Source organism: Chrysemys picta, chromosome 3, assembly GCF_011386835.1.
Source record: "Chrysemys picta bellii isolate R12L10 chromosome 3, ASM1138683v2, whole genome shotgun sequence".
Classification (NCBI taxonomy): Eukaryota; Metazoa; Chordata; order Testudines; family Emydidae; genus Chrysemys; species Chrysemys picta.
The window spans coordinates 152,959,925-152,974,693 of NC_088793.1; the positions used below are offsets into that span (position 1 = coordinate 152,959,925).

The 14,769-nt window shown below is 46.1% G+C and overlaps 2 protein-coding genes across 5 annotated transcripts in view; one reads left to right on the plus strand and one right to left on the minus strand.

Moving 5' to 3' along the window:
- The first annotated feature begins 736 nt into the window (after positions 1–736).
- On the plus strand, positions 737–9,974 carry MRPL33 (mitochondrial ribosomal protein L33). Of its 2 annotated transcripts, XR_010599848.1 has the most exons (5): positions 737–896; positions 3,311–3,329; positions 5,678–5,868; positions 7,326–7,432; positions 9,668–9,974. XR_010599848.1 is itself a non-coding variant. In XM_005289513.5 (4 exons), the coding sequence occupies exons 1-4, from the start codon at positions 875–877 to the stop codon at positions 9,715–9,717; spliced, it is 198 nt and encodes a 65-aa protein (XP_005289570.1). In that variant the 5' UTR covers positions 754–874; the 3' UTR covers positions 9,718–9,974. The 2 variants fall into 2 exon arrangements, 1 of the variants encoding a protein (XP_005289570.1); XM_005289513.5 differs by lacking the exon at positions 5,678–5,868 and having other exon boundaries at positions 754–896.
- Positions 9,906–14,769, minus strand: part of RBKS (ribokinase) — a 107,045-nt gene continuing 102,181 nt past the window's right edge. For all 3 annotated transcript variants that reach the window (XM_042848522.2, XM_005289514.5, XM_005289515.5), the window contains one exon: positions 9,906–11,471. In XM_042848522.2, the coding sequence (XP_042704456.1) occupies positions 11,298–11,471 (174 nt within the window). In that variant the 3' untranslated portion in view covers positions 9,906–11,297. The remainder of the gene's footprint in view (positions 11,472–14,769) is intronic.

A 14,769-nucleotide genomic window follows, 5' to 3' on the forward strand; every position in this document is an offset into this window, starting at 1 on the left:
AAAAATCACTCGTGGGCCACTCACCTGCCTGGGGGGGGGGAGAGCTTGAGGCTTCCCCCCACAGCAGGTGGGACAGCAGCCAGCGCTCATGATTCCAGCCCCACAGAGGGGCACAGAAGCTCAAGCCTTCCCCCCACAGCAGGGCAAGCTAGCTCTCACGGCTCCAGCCCCATGCAGGGTGAGGGGGCGCCATGGGCCACAGGAAATTAACCAAAGGGCCAGATCCAGCCCGTGGGCCATAGGTTGCCCACCCCTGGACTAGATACAGGAGTTAGCAAGCCAGCTTCTCTGGCCTGTTATACAGGTGAGCCTCAATTATCAGAATGTCCCCTCCTGGCCTTAAAAAAAAAATCTATTAATATCATACAAAACATTTATTCCCGCCCTCTTGTGCACTGCTTCTCCAGAAAGCTCAGCTACTCCCAGGCCTTCCCAGGAGCTGGGCTTGTTGCATTGCCCAGGAGACATCTGTAAGGAGAGGCTGACTCCCCCCTCCTAGATGGCAAGCGCCTTCATTGTGTCTGTACAGCACCTAGCACAGCGGCGCCAGGCCCAACCCCCAGAGAACTAACGCGGTAGGGTGGGACCCATGGTGCAAAGGCCTGGGCAGTCCCGCCCTACACATTACGATGGGGGAGGGGACGGGTTGTGGCTTCCGAGCAGGGACCGTGGCCGCTGCTGGGCTTGGCTGGGCCCTTGCGCGCGCTCCAAGGGCGGGGCTTTATCGTCTCCAGCCCCGCCCTCCCCGTCTGCCCGGCCGCTCTCCTGTGCCCCGGAAGCGGTTGCGCCCGCGACCCGGAAGTGGTTGTGGCGGTGCTTCTGGATTCTGGAGCTGGCCGGAGGGGCAGAGGGGACTCACGGTGGTGTAGGCGCCATGTTCCTGACGGTAGCCGCCTGTGAGTGGGGAAGGGGATCCGGCCCCGCGCCGCGGCTGCTAGCTGGGGCGGCGGGGGAGGAGCGAGGGGCAGTGGGAGGAAACTTGGGCCTAACGGTGTCATGGACGCACTTGGGCCCAGGCTGGGCCGCTGCTCCTCCCCCACCGGCATGGCGGCGCCACCTGGGACTACAGCTCCCGGCGGGCAGCGCGCCCCGGCACCACGTGGACCCCTCGAGTCAGACAGGACCCGCCGTGGCGCGAGGCTCTGCACCCATATGAGCTGGCGAGCGGCTCCCACCTCCCTTGGCTGTAGGGGGCTCTGGGTCGGGCCCAATGGGGGCGATCACGGCGGGGGTGGGCTGTGTTGCGCTGTTCCCTGCTCTGGTCGCTGCAGGCTCCTGGGCACCCCCCACAGCAACCCTGACAAACTAAAACCCGTGGGGCGAGTGACCGGGGCAGGTGATTGAGGTCGAGCCCCAACACCCCAGTTGGGGGGGGGGGGGAGAGAGAGAAGTGTTACAGGGGGCACCTAGCCCAGCGCCCTGCCTGTTCCAGCAGCACCTAGGTTGCCACTGCAGAGGGGGGGCAATTGGAGGCCACAGTGAATGTAGCACGAAGGGGGGTGGGCGATGCAGGTGAATGTTAAGAGATCTGCTTGTGTGGCTTGGCTGGTCTTTCCTTTCTGCTTCTCAGGCACGTATCTGTAAACCAGCTGTATCATCCTAGGAATTGTTCGAAGCCCCAGCCACGAGCAAGCGATTACAGGGCCAACAGTTTTTAATTACTAGACATATCACATCTTATTCAATGTTTACCTGTGAGTTAAGTCATTTTAAAAACGAACGGCTGGTTTGGCCATTTGATGATGAGGACTTGGCTAAGTCCTTGGTCATCTGGAAACCCATATGGACATTTCAGAACAGGCCCCAGTGTGGATTGAAAACTAAGGGCAGGGGGGGGAAATATCTGAACTCCATAAACTGTCAACAGCTGTGAAAGAAATGCTTAGTTAAAAGAATGAAAGAAAAGGAAATGGTTAAAAACATTATTTAGATGGTATGATCTTTGAGGCGGGGATCATCTTTTTGTTCGGTGTTTGTACAACACCTAGTACACTGAGGTCATGGTCCATGAGTGAGGCCCCCATAGGTGCTATTGCAATACAAATAAATTACAGATGAAACCTGAATGTCCAATGTAAGGTAACTTTTGGGAAATTACTTGTGTTGTGGTGATATGTGTGCTGCATTATTACTTGTATTACAGATTCTGGATTGGGCCCCTTTGTGTTGAGGCTGTATAAACAGACTGTGAGGGACAGTTCATGCCCCAAAGAGTTTCCAATCTAATTTAAGAAAATATTCTTGTGAGGGTAAAAATCTCAATGAAGGAAGAGGGTAACAAGCTCATGTGCTTATAGATCCCTCCTTTGCTCTCTGGAATGGGAGGTCTGAGGTACTGTCCCCATGGAGGGCATTTCCCAGGATTGGATTTTGCATGGAGGTAATAGTGGGGAGTGGATGACCCCATTTGGGTGGAGGCAGGATCTGACAGAGATTCTGCCCATTCATCAACCCATCATTAGTTGTGTGATTTCTTGTAGGTGTTCCAGCAGAAATGGGCTTTGGAGAGAGATTTGAAGAGGAGGGTAGCTGCCTTATGTTGCAGTTCAGGAAAGAGTGTTGCTAGAGCGCTGGAGGGGCTTAAGAGATTAAGATAAAGAAATAGATGAGAAAGGCAGAGCTGAGAAGGGCCTTAAATGTGAATGCAAGAAGCTTGAGCTTTTATGCAGTGGAAAACAGGAAGCCTGTGGAGGGGATAGCTCAGCGGTTTGAGCATTGGCCTGCTAAACCCAGGGTTGTGAGTTCAGTCCTTGAGGGGGCCATTTCAGGATCTGGGGCAAAAATCTGTCAGGGGATTGCTTTGAGCAGGAGGGTTGGATTAGATGACCCTTCCAACCCTGATATTCTATGATTCTGAGAGTGAAGTGATATAGAGACAAGGGATCTGATCTTCACTGTATTTTGAAAGAACCTGAAGTGGGAGTAGTTGGAACTATTCAGGGCTTGAACAAGAGCTTTGATTGTGCAGACAAAACATAGGGTGGATTTTGCTATACTTTTACTTCCATTGCAGTATTGCCTGAGGGTACAAGCAGGCCAGGACCTACTGGACTAGGCACTGCACAAATGATTTTTAAAATGATATGATGGGGGAAATAAAGGTGGTTTTTTGGCATGGCCTACCTATACAAGGCAAGAGGAATCTCCTTTACAACTGTGATTGTCTTTGCCTGGCTGCTCTGGGACTGTTCCAAAAGCAGCTTTTGTGCAAAGCTGTAATAATTTGTAAATGTTAATAGTTAAAAGAAAACAAGATGGTAACATAACTTTCTTTCTTTTTCTCCCCCTCATCATTGTGCTCCAAAAACAGTGGCCAAGAGCAAATCCAAGTAAGTGACATTTTACTGGTTTGAGCTATTACAAATGATCTGCTTCCCACAGTTGCATCCTACAATGACATAAATATGGGGTTCTCGCAGAATCTCTGAATGTACACAAAGTATTTGTGGTTGTTCAACCTAGGAGCTAGACTGCATCTCCTTTGCATGTAGATCTCTCCCCCATTCTCTGGAATGGGAGGTCTGCAGTACTGCCCATGGAGGGCATTCCTCAGGGTTAGATTCTACATGGAGGTAGCACTGGGGAGCGGATGACCCTTTTTGGATGGAGGCAGGATCTGGCAAGGTGCACATCAGTGAACTAGTCCTAGAAGAATTACTTGAGTACGTTCTAGAACTCTGGGGCTGTGCTGCTTTTCCTGTAGGATCATCTCTGTGGTGGGGATCTAATTTTAATGGAGTTTCTGAAGGCAGCAGTAGCAGAGGGATCCCTGGCAGCAGAGCTCCAGAAAGTCGGGTGAGACAGTGCAGAAGCACAGGGCCTCCATGCGCATGGTCATTTCCCCTGGGTGATCTGAGAGGGTTGAGTCCAATGCCATGGTGCACTTTGGGGGCAGAGGGGGAGGGACTCCATGGCAACCCTTTTCCCTGAACAGTACAATTAGAGAGAAACTCTCGGGGGATCCTCATAGTCACATACTTGCCTCATTCATCAAGAGGGGGCAATCTGAATGCATATGTGGTCAGTTTCGACCTCTATGGGGTCCAGGCTAATGCGTGTGGTGTTTTTATCAGCATTACCTTCCTAGTAAAGTATAGAGTGGTTCCCTGAACTTCTATAGCTGTTGTGTATAATGATCATAAAACAGTTGCTTGTCTGTTTTGCTGAACAAGTTTCAAGGTGGATGCCATCACTTTCAGTTAATAAAGTAACTATTACAGCAGGCAAAGCTCTAAAACATTCACCCTCTGGGCTGGGCGTGCAGCAGAGACAGAGTTCTGAGCACCTGGCCCCTCTCTTTAGCCCTACTCAAGAATAGTGTTAATGGGCTGTGGAAGAAGATCGATCCGGATCCAATGGGCTAAAAAGAAGATTGGCACAATTTGGGGCTGGGAAGGAAATAAACGACTCTGAAAAATTTGCCTTTGCTCCCCCAGAAGTGAGGAGACGAGACTGAATAAAAATATATATATGAGGGGTGAACAGTTATGGCCAAAATTGTATTTGTAAGGTATTCAGACAAGTCCAAGAGGCTAAAGTGATAGAGAATCACTGTCATTGTTGAAGAACCGTCATTAAAACATCCCTGTCGTTTCCCCTGGTTCTCAGAAGGTGCATTCCTGCCTGGATCTGTAATAGTTTGTGCTGCAAAGCTCTGGAAAGAGGACCTCCTGGCATGCTTCTTGTTGAAGATTTAAAAATCATCCCCAAATGAAGCTGGTGCCAGGCACCCGCTGGGTTTGAAGTCTCTCTCCTCTCATGGTGTTTCTGCAGAATTATCAGGGCTGACATTCAAAGTGCAGTTTTAAAGTATATACCCAATAGAAGGGGTCTCAGTTTGACACCAGCCTTAATAGTAATTATGTTCTGCCATCATCCCCTCCCATCAATGAACAGAGCATGGTGAAGTTTCCTCAAGGAGGAGGTATAAATACAATTAATTTCACTAACCTAAAAGCTTTTTTTCTTGTATTCCTCCCCTTTTTATTCTGTCTTTGTGCTGCTCCTCCTTCATTAAGAAATGAAATTTATTTTCAAAACCAAGTGCTTCTCTTTTTGGTTTTTGTGTTCTCTTCCCTTCTTTCTTCGTCATTTTATTGGTCCTCCTCTGGCCCCTTTGCTTTCCCTTTTTGGGTCTCTCCCCTAGATTTTCTCCCTTCTTGTTCTGCCTACACCTCACTAGACCATCTGGCTTGGGTTACCCGATTAAGTTGGAAATTTTCATAACTAAGTGTCTTACTCAAAAAGAACCTGCCCTCAGACATGTACCAAATAGGAGTTTCAAACTCTGGTTGTACTGATGTCACTGGGCTAGAAAGAGGAAACTGACCAGAAGGTGTTTGAGGAAGTGGGAGAGGTATGGGGAAGGAGTCCCCTATGTGGCTACAGGTGCTATGCCTGACACCTGTAGTGCGTGTACAGGAGATAACAGAACATTCGCTGGGTCTTTTAGCTCACGGAAGTCTAGTGGTTACCCTTTATTTGAAGGGGGGAAAAAAACGTTCATGTAAAATTGACTTTAAATCAGACCAGGCAAAGCAATATGTACTGTATCTGCTGTTGGGAGTGACATTGCATGGGTGAGCAAATAGGGATTTTCTCTGTTTAATTTCAAGGGATGATGCTGTCTGTAAGCCAGAAAATTGAATGTGGTCTCTACTGGCAATGTTTCTTTCAGATCATTTCATTGCGATGGAAAAGGAGAGATCACCACTGGAGAAATGGTCAAGGGGCTTGACCCTCCTTCCCTAATTTCCAGATGCCCTGAGATCCTGGGGAGTACCAGAGAGCTGGCAGTACTTATGGATTTGCAGGGAGGCTCAGTTGCCTTCACATTATACCCCAATTTCTCCTCTTCTCCTCTCTATGGTACATGGCTGCTGCCCCAACTCCTCCACTGGGTTAGCATCATCTGGGGGTTTGAGAGGGCATGATGCTGTGGAGAGTTACCATCCCACCAATCTTGCCACCTCTTGACCTATTTCTGTGGCATACCATGCTGAGGAGCTCTGCTTTCCCTTTTTGGATGCCCCTCACTCCATCTGTGTACTGCTTTAGGTCCCAGTGCTAGTGCAAGTGGAGGAGACAGCTGGGCTCTGTATTCTGAGATAGTGTATTGGCTATGACCTGGGTGCCTTTAAATATGATCATCCTCCGTTTCTTGTCTAAAAAGGAGCCATACTGAGTCAGTTGTGTGCGGCTCTTTTCTTTTTTGTCTTATTTCAGTGTGGAAACTACTTCTCTTGGCCATGATCTATGTTCCATTCGATAGCAATTAACCTGAGGCTGATGTTGAAATGTACAGTCCTGCTATGGACTCTGCACTCTAAAAGCATCATGATTTTAGTGGGGTGGTTTTCAAACCTCCCAACCCTTGGCCCATAGATTCCCCCTCACTCCAAATGCCACCTCTTTTCCTCTTAGGCTCCCTGAACCTCTCCCCTCTTTCAGATGAATAGATTCTCTGCCTGTGCCCCTCCCAGTGCCCTTTCCAGGCGGAGTTCCTTGCTATTCATGGATTTGCTGGTAGGAGGTTTTAATTAGAGCTGATCAAAATTTGGAATTTCTGTTTCATAGGAAAATTTGATATTTTGAAATGTCTTTGTTCTGATTTGGACCATGTCCGCAGAAGTAGCGCATATCGTGACACGGCATGGCAGGATATGACATGTTGTCTTATGCACTAATGCTACAGACATCATGAAATAACGTAAAACTAATAGGTGGGGAAAAAACAAAGTAAAGTTCAAAATGAAAAATTAGTTTTGAAATGAAATTTTTAAAAAATTCAAAATGAAATTTTGGGAAATAAAATAGTTTTCAAAATTTTTTTTTTCTTTCAGGAAATTTGTCACTGTGATTTCATAAAAAAAACAAAACAAGTGGTTGTGTTGAAACACCATTTTCCAACAGAAAACTGTTCAGACAAAAGATTTCCAAGCAGCTTTAGTGTGAATATTTCAAGTTGCTTTCACTGCCTCTCTTATACTTGTCCTGTATGATGTGCCTGCTGGTCTTGGGAGAGACACCAGGGTCTGCTCCCAAAACTTCCTCTCCTGACCTACAGCACTTGTGCATCAGCATTGCTTAGCTGCGCATTGGCAACATCTGTTGAAGTTGCAGTTGCTCATCACCTCTTGCGATTAAACCCATATAACAGCTCAGCTAAATTTAGTATTTAATTGTCCCTTATCGGCACAAATGGTGACATTAAATGTCTCAGTTCACTTAACTGCACATGTCAAAGGGGAATTTCTGCAGTGGAGACACTGACGACCACTGTATACATCTGCCTTTGGCCATAATGATGTCCCTCATCATTTCAGGTACGTCCTTGTGAGGATGGTGAGTGCAGCAGGGACGGGCTACTGTTGCAACATCAAGAGAGCCCGACTACAGGAGAAATTGGTCCTGCTGAAATATGATCCCATTGGTAAGAACGTAAGAAATTAGATGCTGTCTGGAAGATGCACACTTTCTCTTCAGTTGAATGTAACAGAATGTATTGAGTATAAGCAGAGTAATACTTAGCATTTTACATGCTCAAACCACTGTACTATTCCTTAAAATGTCCCAATGCAGGAGGAGGTAATATTAATCCCATTTTACAGACTGTGGCACTGACACAACGAGGCAGTGACTGGCCCAAGACCTCACAGCAAGACAGTGGTCGAGCTGAGATTAGAATTCGTACACTCTATTTCCATGCTCAGTTTCCGAGACACGGCTGTCTCGTAAGAAGCAGCAGTGAGCTACGCAGCTGCAGAGAAGTTCTGTTGGGACATTTAAACCAGAAGAGCAGTAAACTTTCATCACAACGTCAAGATGAAATTTATTTAAAATATTTTTATTATTTAAAAAATGTCTAATATAGAAATAAATGCAGGTTCCCACATGTCTGGAGAAAAGTTGCTCCACTCTTCTGCTGCGTTCCTCTGCCCTCAGAACGCTCTCCATCATTTAAAACCTGATTCATTGTAAGTCGTGGGTGTCAATAGCATTTGTCAAGAGTTAAAAAATGTATTTTAAAAGGTGACTTAGAGTCTGAGCTTCTTGGGAAGGCACCAGTTTGTAACTACCATATTGAAGGTTAAGTGGGGGACAGTCTAACCTGCTTTAGCTCTTAAAATAGCATGGGAGAGTTCAGTCAGTACAGATCCCAGCTACCTCCTGCAAAACACCTGGTAATCTGATATTTAACTAGGGCATAATTTAAAAAATCCTGTTGCTCTGAGTATGTAATATAACCATTTGGCTGATAGTCATATGGGATATTATCTTCAGTGCAGTCTTGGTGGAAGATTAACATTGATATTCTCTGTTGACTTAAGAATGCAGGAGTTTGGTGCCTATGGAGAGAGGCTCCTGGAGAGATACAAGCTGATTTAATCAAAATCTGCTAAAAATATTTATGTTGGCAGAAACTGAATTTCACGTGCAAGGGAAAGCCTTAGATCAAGCAGTGGTGGGATTCATTTCCTGGGTTGGAAAACGAGTGTCTTAATTTCATATTAACTTCATTGCTTCAGAACATTCCACAACCCCTCCCCCCCCCACTAGAAACACTATCCAGTTTGTGTGCAATGTGCTACAGAGCGGTGCCCCCAGCCTAGCAGGAGTTTGGTGGCAGAACAGCCTGATGCAACCCATAGAATAGAAATGGGAGGTAGCTTGGAATGGCCTGGGGTTCACATTTGGTGAAGGGGGGAAAAAAATTCCTATAGCCTATACCAGAGGGAAAGTGAGACACCGAGGCATGTGTGAAAGGCAGGTAAATGTGAATCTGGCCATCCATGGATGTCAGATACAGTATTAGATGTACTTTCTGTCTGTATGCACTTTCACTTCACTGTTTTTTGTGCATAAACAATGGGACCTGCATATAGGGAACCTTTTATAGTGAAGTAGAAAGTCCCAGATTGTTGCAGTGCATAATGTAAAGGCTTCAGTCACAACTAGGCTGTGATATATTGGAGAAATGACTTCAATCCACTATCTCTGTGGTGTACAGTGTTATCCCTACATAGTTTTCAGTGTTAAGTTACTAAAATTAACATTAAACAATTCGATTGCACAAACGGCATTGTAGTTTGCCATGCTCATTCTCTCATAGTAACCTCCATATCACATGTACGCAGTTTAGAAGTAAAATGATTTTCCTAACTTCAGGTTGAGGACTTACAGTCCAGCTCAGTTTGTAGTTCACTCATCACTTGTAATAAAGATTCTGCAGTTGGTCCTTGAAGGATTCTGTTGATGAGATGCGAGGCAGATTAGAATCCAGTTTACTCTCCCATAGCTGTCTGGACTCGGCAGCGCTAAGACAAGTAGAAAAGCCGTAACAACCTTTCTTTGTCCCTATGCAGAGCAGACTGACTCCGAATAGACATGGCGAGCAGCTGTTGAGTGAAAAGGTTCCATTTTCACAGTCACTTAAATCCTAATGTTTGTCCTTCATGGGGTAAAATAGACACCTGTATACTAAAAGTGTAATGAATGTGTGCTAAAAGTCCTTTAAAAGCAGGTTGGCCAGCAATGGCATTGTGCCAGCAATCATTTGTTCAGTATTTGTTTAAGCATTGAGGCCAGCAGGAGGTGGGGGTGTGGATTTTTTTTTTTGTAAATCCTAACACTTGAACTTTCCTACCAAGTTGCTTTCTCTCCACAGTGAACCAACGTGTTCTCTTCACAGAGAAGAAAAAAATACGTTCCATCTGAACAACGCCTTGTAAATGGACTTGTTTTATATGTCAGTTGGACTCTTGAGGGGGGAATGCTGCTTCTGAAATCCTGCAGCGTGTGCTAAAAAGAGAGGAAATAAACTCGATCAATGCCTCCTGTGATTTGAAGGCCATTGTGATTGAGAACAATGTAGAGAGAGAAAAGTCTTAGTGTCTGAACATAGATCATCGCATCAACATTTATTTATCCTTTGAGTTATTTTTACAGTCCTCAATAAAAAAATTAAAACAGCAGATCCCATTGTCTGTGTTTTCCATTGTGAAACTGGCTGTAATTGTCAAAGAAACTGACTATTGTTTCACATGGCAATAAAAAATTAACATTTTCTACAAGAGAACTTCAGTGGAAGGGTTGCTAGAGGCATTCTAAACCACAATCCACAGATGAAACCGTAGGAGCACCAGTGTTTCAGAGCTTATAGTAGAGGTGGGAAGAAGAAATACAACTAGTTAAGTGACCTGTAGAGCTAAAGGTTGCTGCCTTTGAAGCCAATGGCAAAACTTCCATGAGATCAGGATTTGACCCATACAAAATAGAGCTTTTTATCAAGCCCATGTATGTAGGACTTATTTTCACATCTGAATTTTTGCCTGACTAGGCACACAGTAGATGTCTAAGCCAGCTTTTTGACTAGTGCATTGTGGCTGATGATTTTGTTCTTTAAATAACTAGTTTATTTGTGTTTCTGGCCAAATAAGACTGACTAGGCATCTTGGCATGCATTTCCCTGGAACATTAAACAGCTAATGAGCTGATATGTACATCTAGCTCACCTGAGGGCTTTATCAGCAGCTTGCCCAGAACCAGAAAACCTCACTTAATGGACACAGTCTGGAGCCTACTGCAGCCATCATGCAATAGAGAAACATAACCAGCAGATGGTGCAGGACCCAGTATGCAGTGCTTCGTTGTGATCGGAGTGGACTAGGGATGAGATGGAACTTCACATGCAGGTATGTGTGGTCTCCAGACAGTTGATGAGTCTCACTTTGGGCTAAGGCACTTGCCACAGAGAGCAAGGACAATAGGAATTTGGTTGAAAACTCAAAGCTAACTATAATTCACATTTCAATAGCGATGTCCCTAGCTGGCAGATGTGAAACTTCATCAGAATCAAGGAGAATCTTAATTAGTGGAGAGCACAGCAAAGTCTGTGGAGGCCACTGAATTTCAGAGCTCAGTTATCCCTACTCATATTGTGGAATGTCTCTTGAGTTTATAGACATGAGTTTGTGGAGTGAAATGTTGAACACATTGACTACTAAGTTTTGCATTGCCATTAGAGTAATGTTTGTCCTGCACAGTGTGTAGGGCAAGGGCCAGATCCACAGTATTTCGCTGGAATGAAAGAGTGCAACCCTAGTGCTCTACTCTAGACCAGAGTCTAGCAGGGAATCAGTGATTGAGAAGGGAGTAAAGACTTTCATGCGCTCTAGTCCTTTAGTAGCTGAGAACCTGGAATCTCTTAGGGGGGAAAAAGTTTGCCTCTGCACAATCAGAACTCCCTTGCCTGGGATATTTTACAATCAACACATGCAGTTGTCTGACACCACAAGTTAGAAAAGTTCCTGGGGCAGGTCCTTCCTGTAGGGATAGGAAGACTGTGTCCCTGATGCCTGGACGCTCACTGATGCGATGAAGTTTGACTTCCTGATCAATTCTTCCATGGATAGATTGGGATAGCAAGCCATGAAGAAAGCCAGTGCGCCCACAAAACTATCGCCAGCCCCCTAAGGTGAAAGAAAAACACAAAGTTAGGCAGATTCTTACACAAGAACACAGTTCAGCTGCATTTACCTGAAATGCAAAAGGTTGCCTTTTAATGCAACAGGAGCTGAACTGGATTTGTCTTTTTCTCCATTTCTAATTTCTATGAAATTCCAAAACAGAAGCTTGCTGCCACAACATTAACTCTTGCCCCCCTATCCCTCCGACACATTAGGGCATACAATATATCGTAGTTTACATTTTAGAAGAGAAAACAGGACTATAAACACACTTCAGTGCAATGGGGCTGAGTTACCAGGCTCGCAGGAACTTTTGCTTTTGAAATTTCCTGTCATTGGAGTGTCTGATTTTGATTTCTCAACCTGAATGTTGCATGAATGCCATTTTCCTCTCTTTATTTAACTTCTGTTTTTCTATAAAAGTGGGGGGGGGAGTTGGGGAGAAGGTGAAGAAATTAAGCTATGTGGCTTGTGAATTCCTACTTGCAGAATGATGCAGCAACCAGCTGTCTTTAACTGTGAAATGCCCATAACTGAAGCTCCCCACGCTGCATACATTTGCTTCCCTTGCTTTAATCCCTAGGGTAGTTTTTTTCAAACCATGGATCACGACCCAGAAATGAGTCATGGAATGGAAGGGACTTGGTCGCTGCGGCTCTGGTCAGCACCGCCGACTGGGCCGTTAAAAGTCCCGTTGGCAGTGCTGCCCAGTTTAGGCAGGCTAGTGCCTACCTTTCTGACACCGCGCTGTGCCCCGGACGCAGCCAGCAACAGGTCTGGCTTCTAGGCGGGGGCCACGGGACTCCGCGTGCTGCCCCCGTTCTGAGCACTGGCACTGGCCAATGGGGGGTGGGGGCAGTGCCTGTTTGTGTGCCTCCACCTTAGAGCCGGACCCTCTGCTGGCTGCTTCTGGGGTGCAGCGCAGTCTGCAGTGCCAGGACAGGTGGGAAGCCTGCTGCTGCACCGCTCACCGGGAGCCGCCGGAGGTAAGTCCACGCCCCAACCCCGCATCCCAGCCCTGAGCCCTCACAAACCTGGAACCCCTTCTTGCACCCCAAATCCCCCAGCCCCACCCCAGAGCCTGCACTCAGAACCCTGACCCCCTCCTGCATCTCAGTCCCCGGCCCAGAGCCCCTCCTACACCCCAAACCACTCATCCCCAGCTCCGTTGGGTCGTGGACATCAACAATTTTCTTCAACTAGGTCCCCAGAAAAGAAGTTTGAAAACCAGTGCCCTGGGGACAAATCCTGCCCCAAGCCTGGGTAGAGAGGAATGCAGAGGGGAATGCCACAGTGGCCTGAAAAGGGAGAAGTGTCTTCCTAAGCCAGACTGTGGTAGCCTGTCTCCTTTACCACGCTCTACCCCCTCTTGGAAGCAAAGGTTGGTGTAGCTGACCCACCCACTCTGTGTCCACATCCCTATGAGCTCGGGTGATCGGATAGCAAGTGTGAAAAATTGGGACAGGGTGTGGGGGGTAATAGGAGCCCATATTAAAAAAAAGCCCAAAATATCAGGACTGTCCCTATAAAATCAGGACATCTGGTCACCCTACTATGAGTCCCCAGGTAGTTGAGTTGGGGCTTCTGGAAATGGCACTGGTTTTGCTGGGAACAGCAGGAGATGGAATGCCTTTACTCCTCGAGTGCTTTTAGTAACAACTTGTTTGTGGCGATTCAGATCCCTCCACTGTTCTAAACCACACGAGTGTTGCATCACCAGTTAACTGAAAGTTTTAACTTATTTAAAACATTGCGCAATATTTTTGTTCCAAACCTGGCTTGATTTCTGACGCCTCATCTATCCTTAAAACTTTTGCTGGTATAACGACATTGGTTAGGGGTGTGAGATTTTTAATAACTTTTTATACCAGCAAAAGTCCTAGGCAAAATGCAGATATAGTGGCAAAAAAAAAGTTCCTTTTTTCCCAGAATAACTTATTTCAGGGAACTGGTATAGATTTTGGGTTCTGGCAAAAGCACTCTCTTGCCAGTATAAACTGCACTTACACTAGAAGGGTTTGCCTACATAGCACTAGTGATAAGCCTTTTGTAGTGTAGACTAGGTGTAAGTCTCTGAGACAAGGGTGAAGTTTCTGGCTTCAGCTACTTAAGGTACATGAACACAATTTCTGAGAGGAAATTTGAGATAGGAAATGTGGTTTGTTTTTTCCACACTCTAAAGGTTGAAACTATTTTGCTCCAGATCAGAAGGAGATAAAAAAAAAAATCACCTTTGTGTTGAGACTACCCACGGAAAATACCACCCTAGTAGAAATGTTTGTCAAGTTATCAGCAACTGGAAAGGGGGGATAGACTGGCAGTTGGGGTAACCCTAATGCCAGAGTAACATGTACTGGCTGGGGGTTTTTTCAGCAAAGTGCTACTTGGCAATGAATGTTCCAGTCAAGCATCTTTTCCTAAGTAAAGCTCCTGGCTTACCCTGCATCTTGGTCAGCTCTGTCCTGCCTTACTCTAAGGCCTTGGCTACACTTGGCAATTCACAGCACTGTCACAGCACCTCTCCGAGGGGAGTAGCTTGCAGCGCTGAGAGCGAGCGTGCAGCGCTGCAGGCGCTGATTACACTGGCGTTTTACAGCGCTGCGCTCGGGGGCAGGGGGGGGGAGAGGGGTGTTTTCACACCCCTGAGCGCAGCAAGTTGCAGCGCTGTACAGCGCCAGTGTAGCCACGGCCTAAGTATTTACAGTCAGCACAATGTAGAACTGGAGTCTGGTAAAATCAAAAGCTAGTAAAAGTTACACTTTACAATGTAAACAAAGCCCCTGCTTCAGTCAACAATATTTGAACATACACCTGCCTGATTAAGTCTGATTAAGGTTTTGTCACTTTTTGTTCTGCCTCTTTGTCTCTGCTGTGGTTTCTATAGTTTGACTGCAATGGCGGGTGGAACAGAAACAGGTGAGTATTGTTAATTCTACATCTTGTCTTCATTCATGCTGCTGTGCTAAGAAGGGGAAATGGTAACATTTAAAGTCATCATTCTTACAAAGTGAGTGGGTAACGCAGCTTGCCACCTGAGCATTTTAATGAAGAGCCCTCAGACCATCCAGTGTCAACTGGCCACCTCACATACAGAACATCAATCAATAATTAACTCTACCATATATTAGGGCAGTGATACTCTGCCTGATGTGCGTGAGCCGCAAGTGGCTCTTTGCAGCACATAATTTCAACAAAAAAACTTCAAAAACAGACTCCAACGAGAGACTGCTGAATTGGAATTAATTTGCAAATTGGACACCATTAAATTATGCTTGAATAAAGACTGAGAGTGGATGGGCCA

Bases quoted from the DNA above. Each gene is read 5' to 3' on its own strand.
- MRPL33 (XM_005289513.5), top strand. From the start codon at position 875: ATGTTCCTGACGGTAGCCGCCT. The intron at 7,433-9,667 runs GTAAGAACGTAA...TTCTCTCCACAG, and splicing joins GCTGAAATATGATCCCATTG to TGAACCAACGTGTTCTCTTC.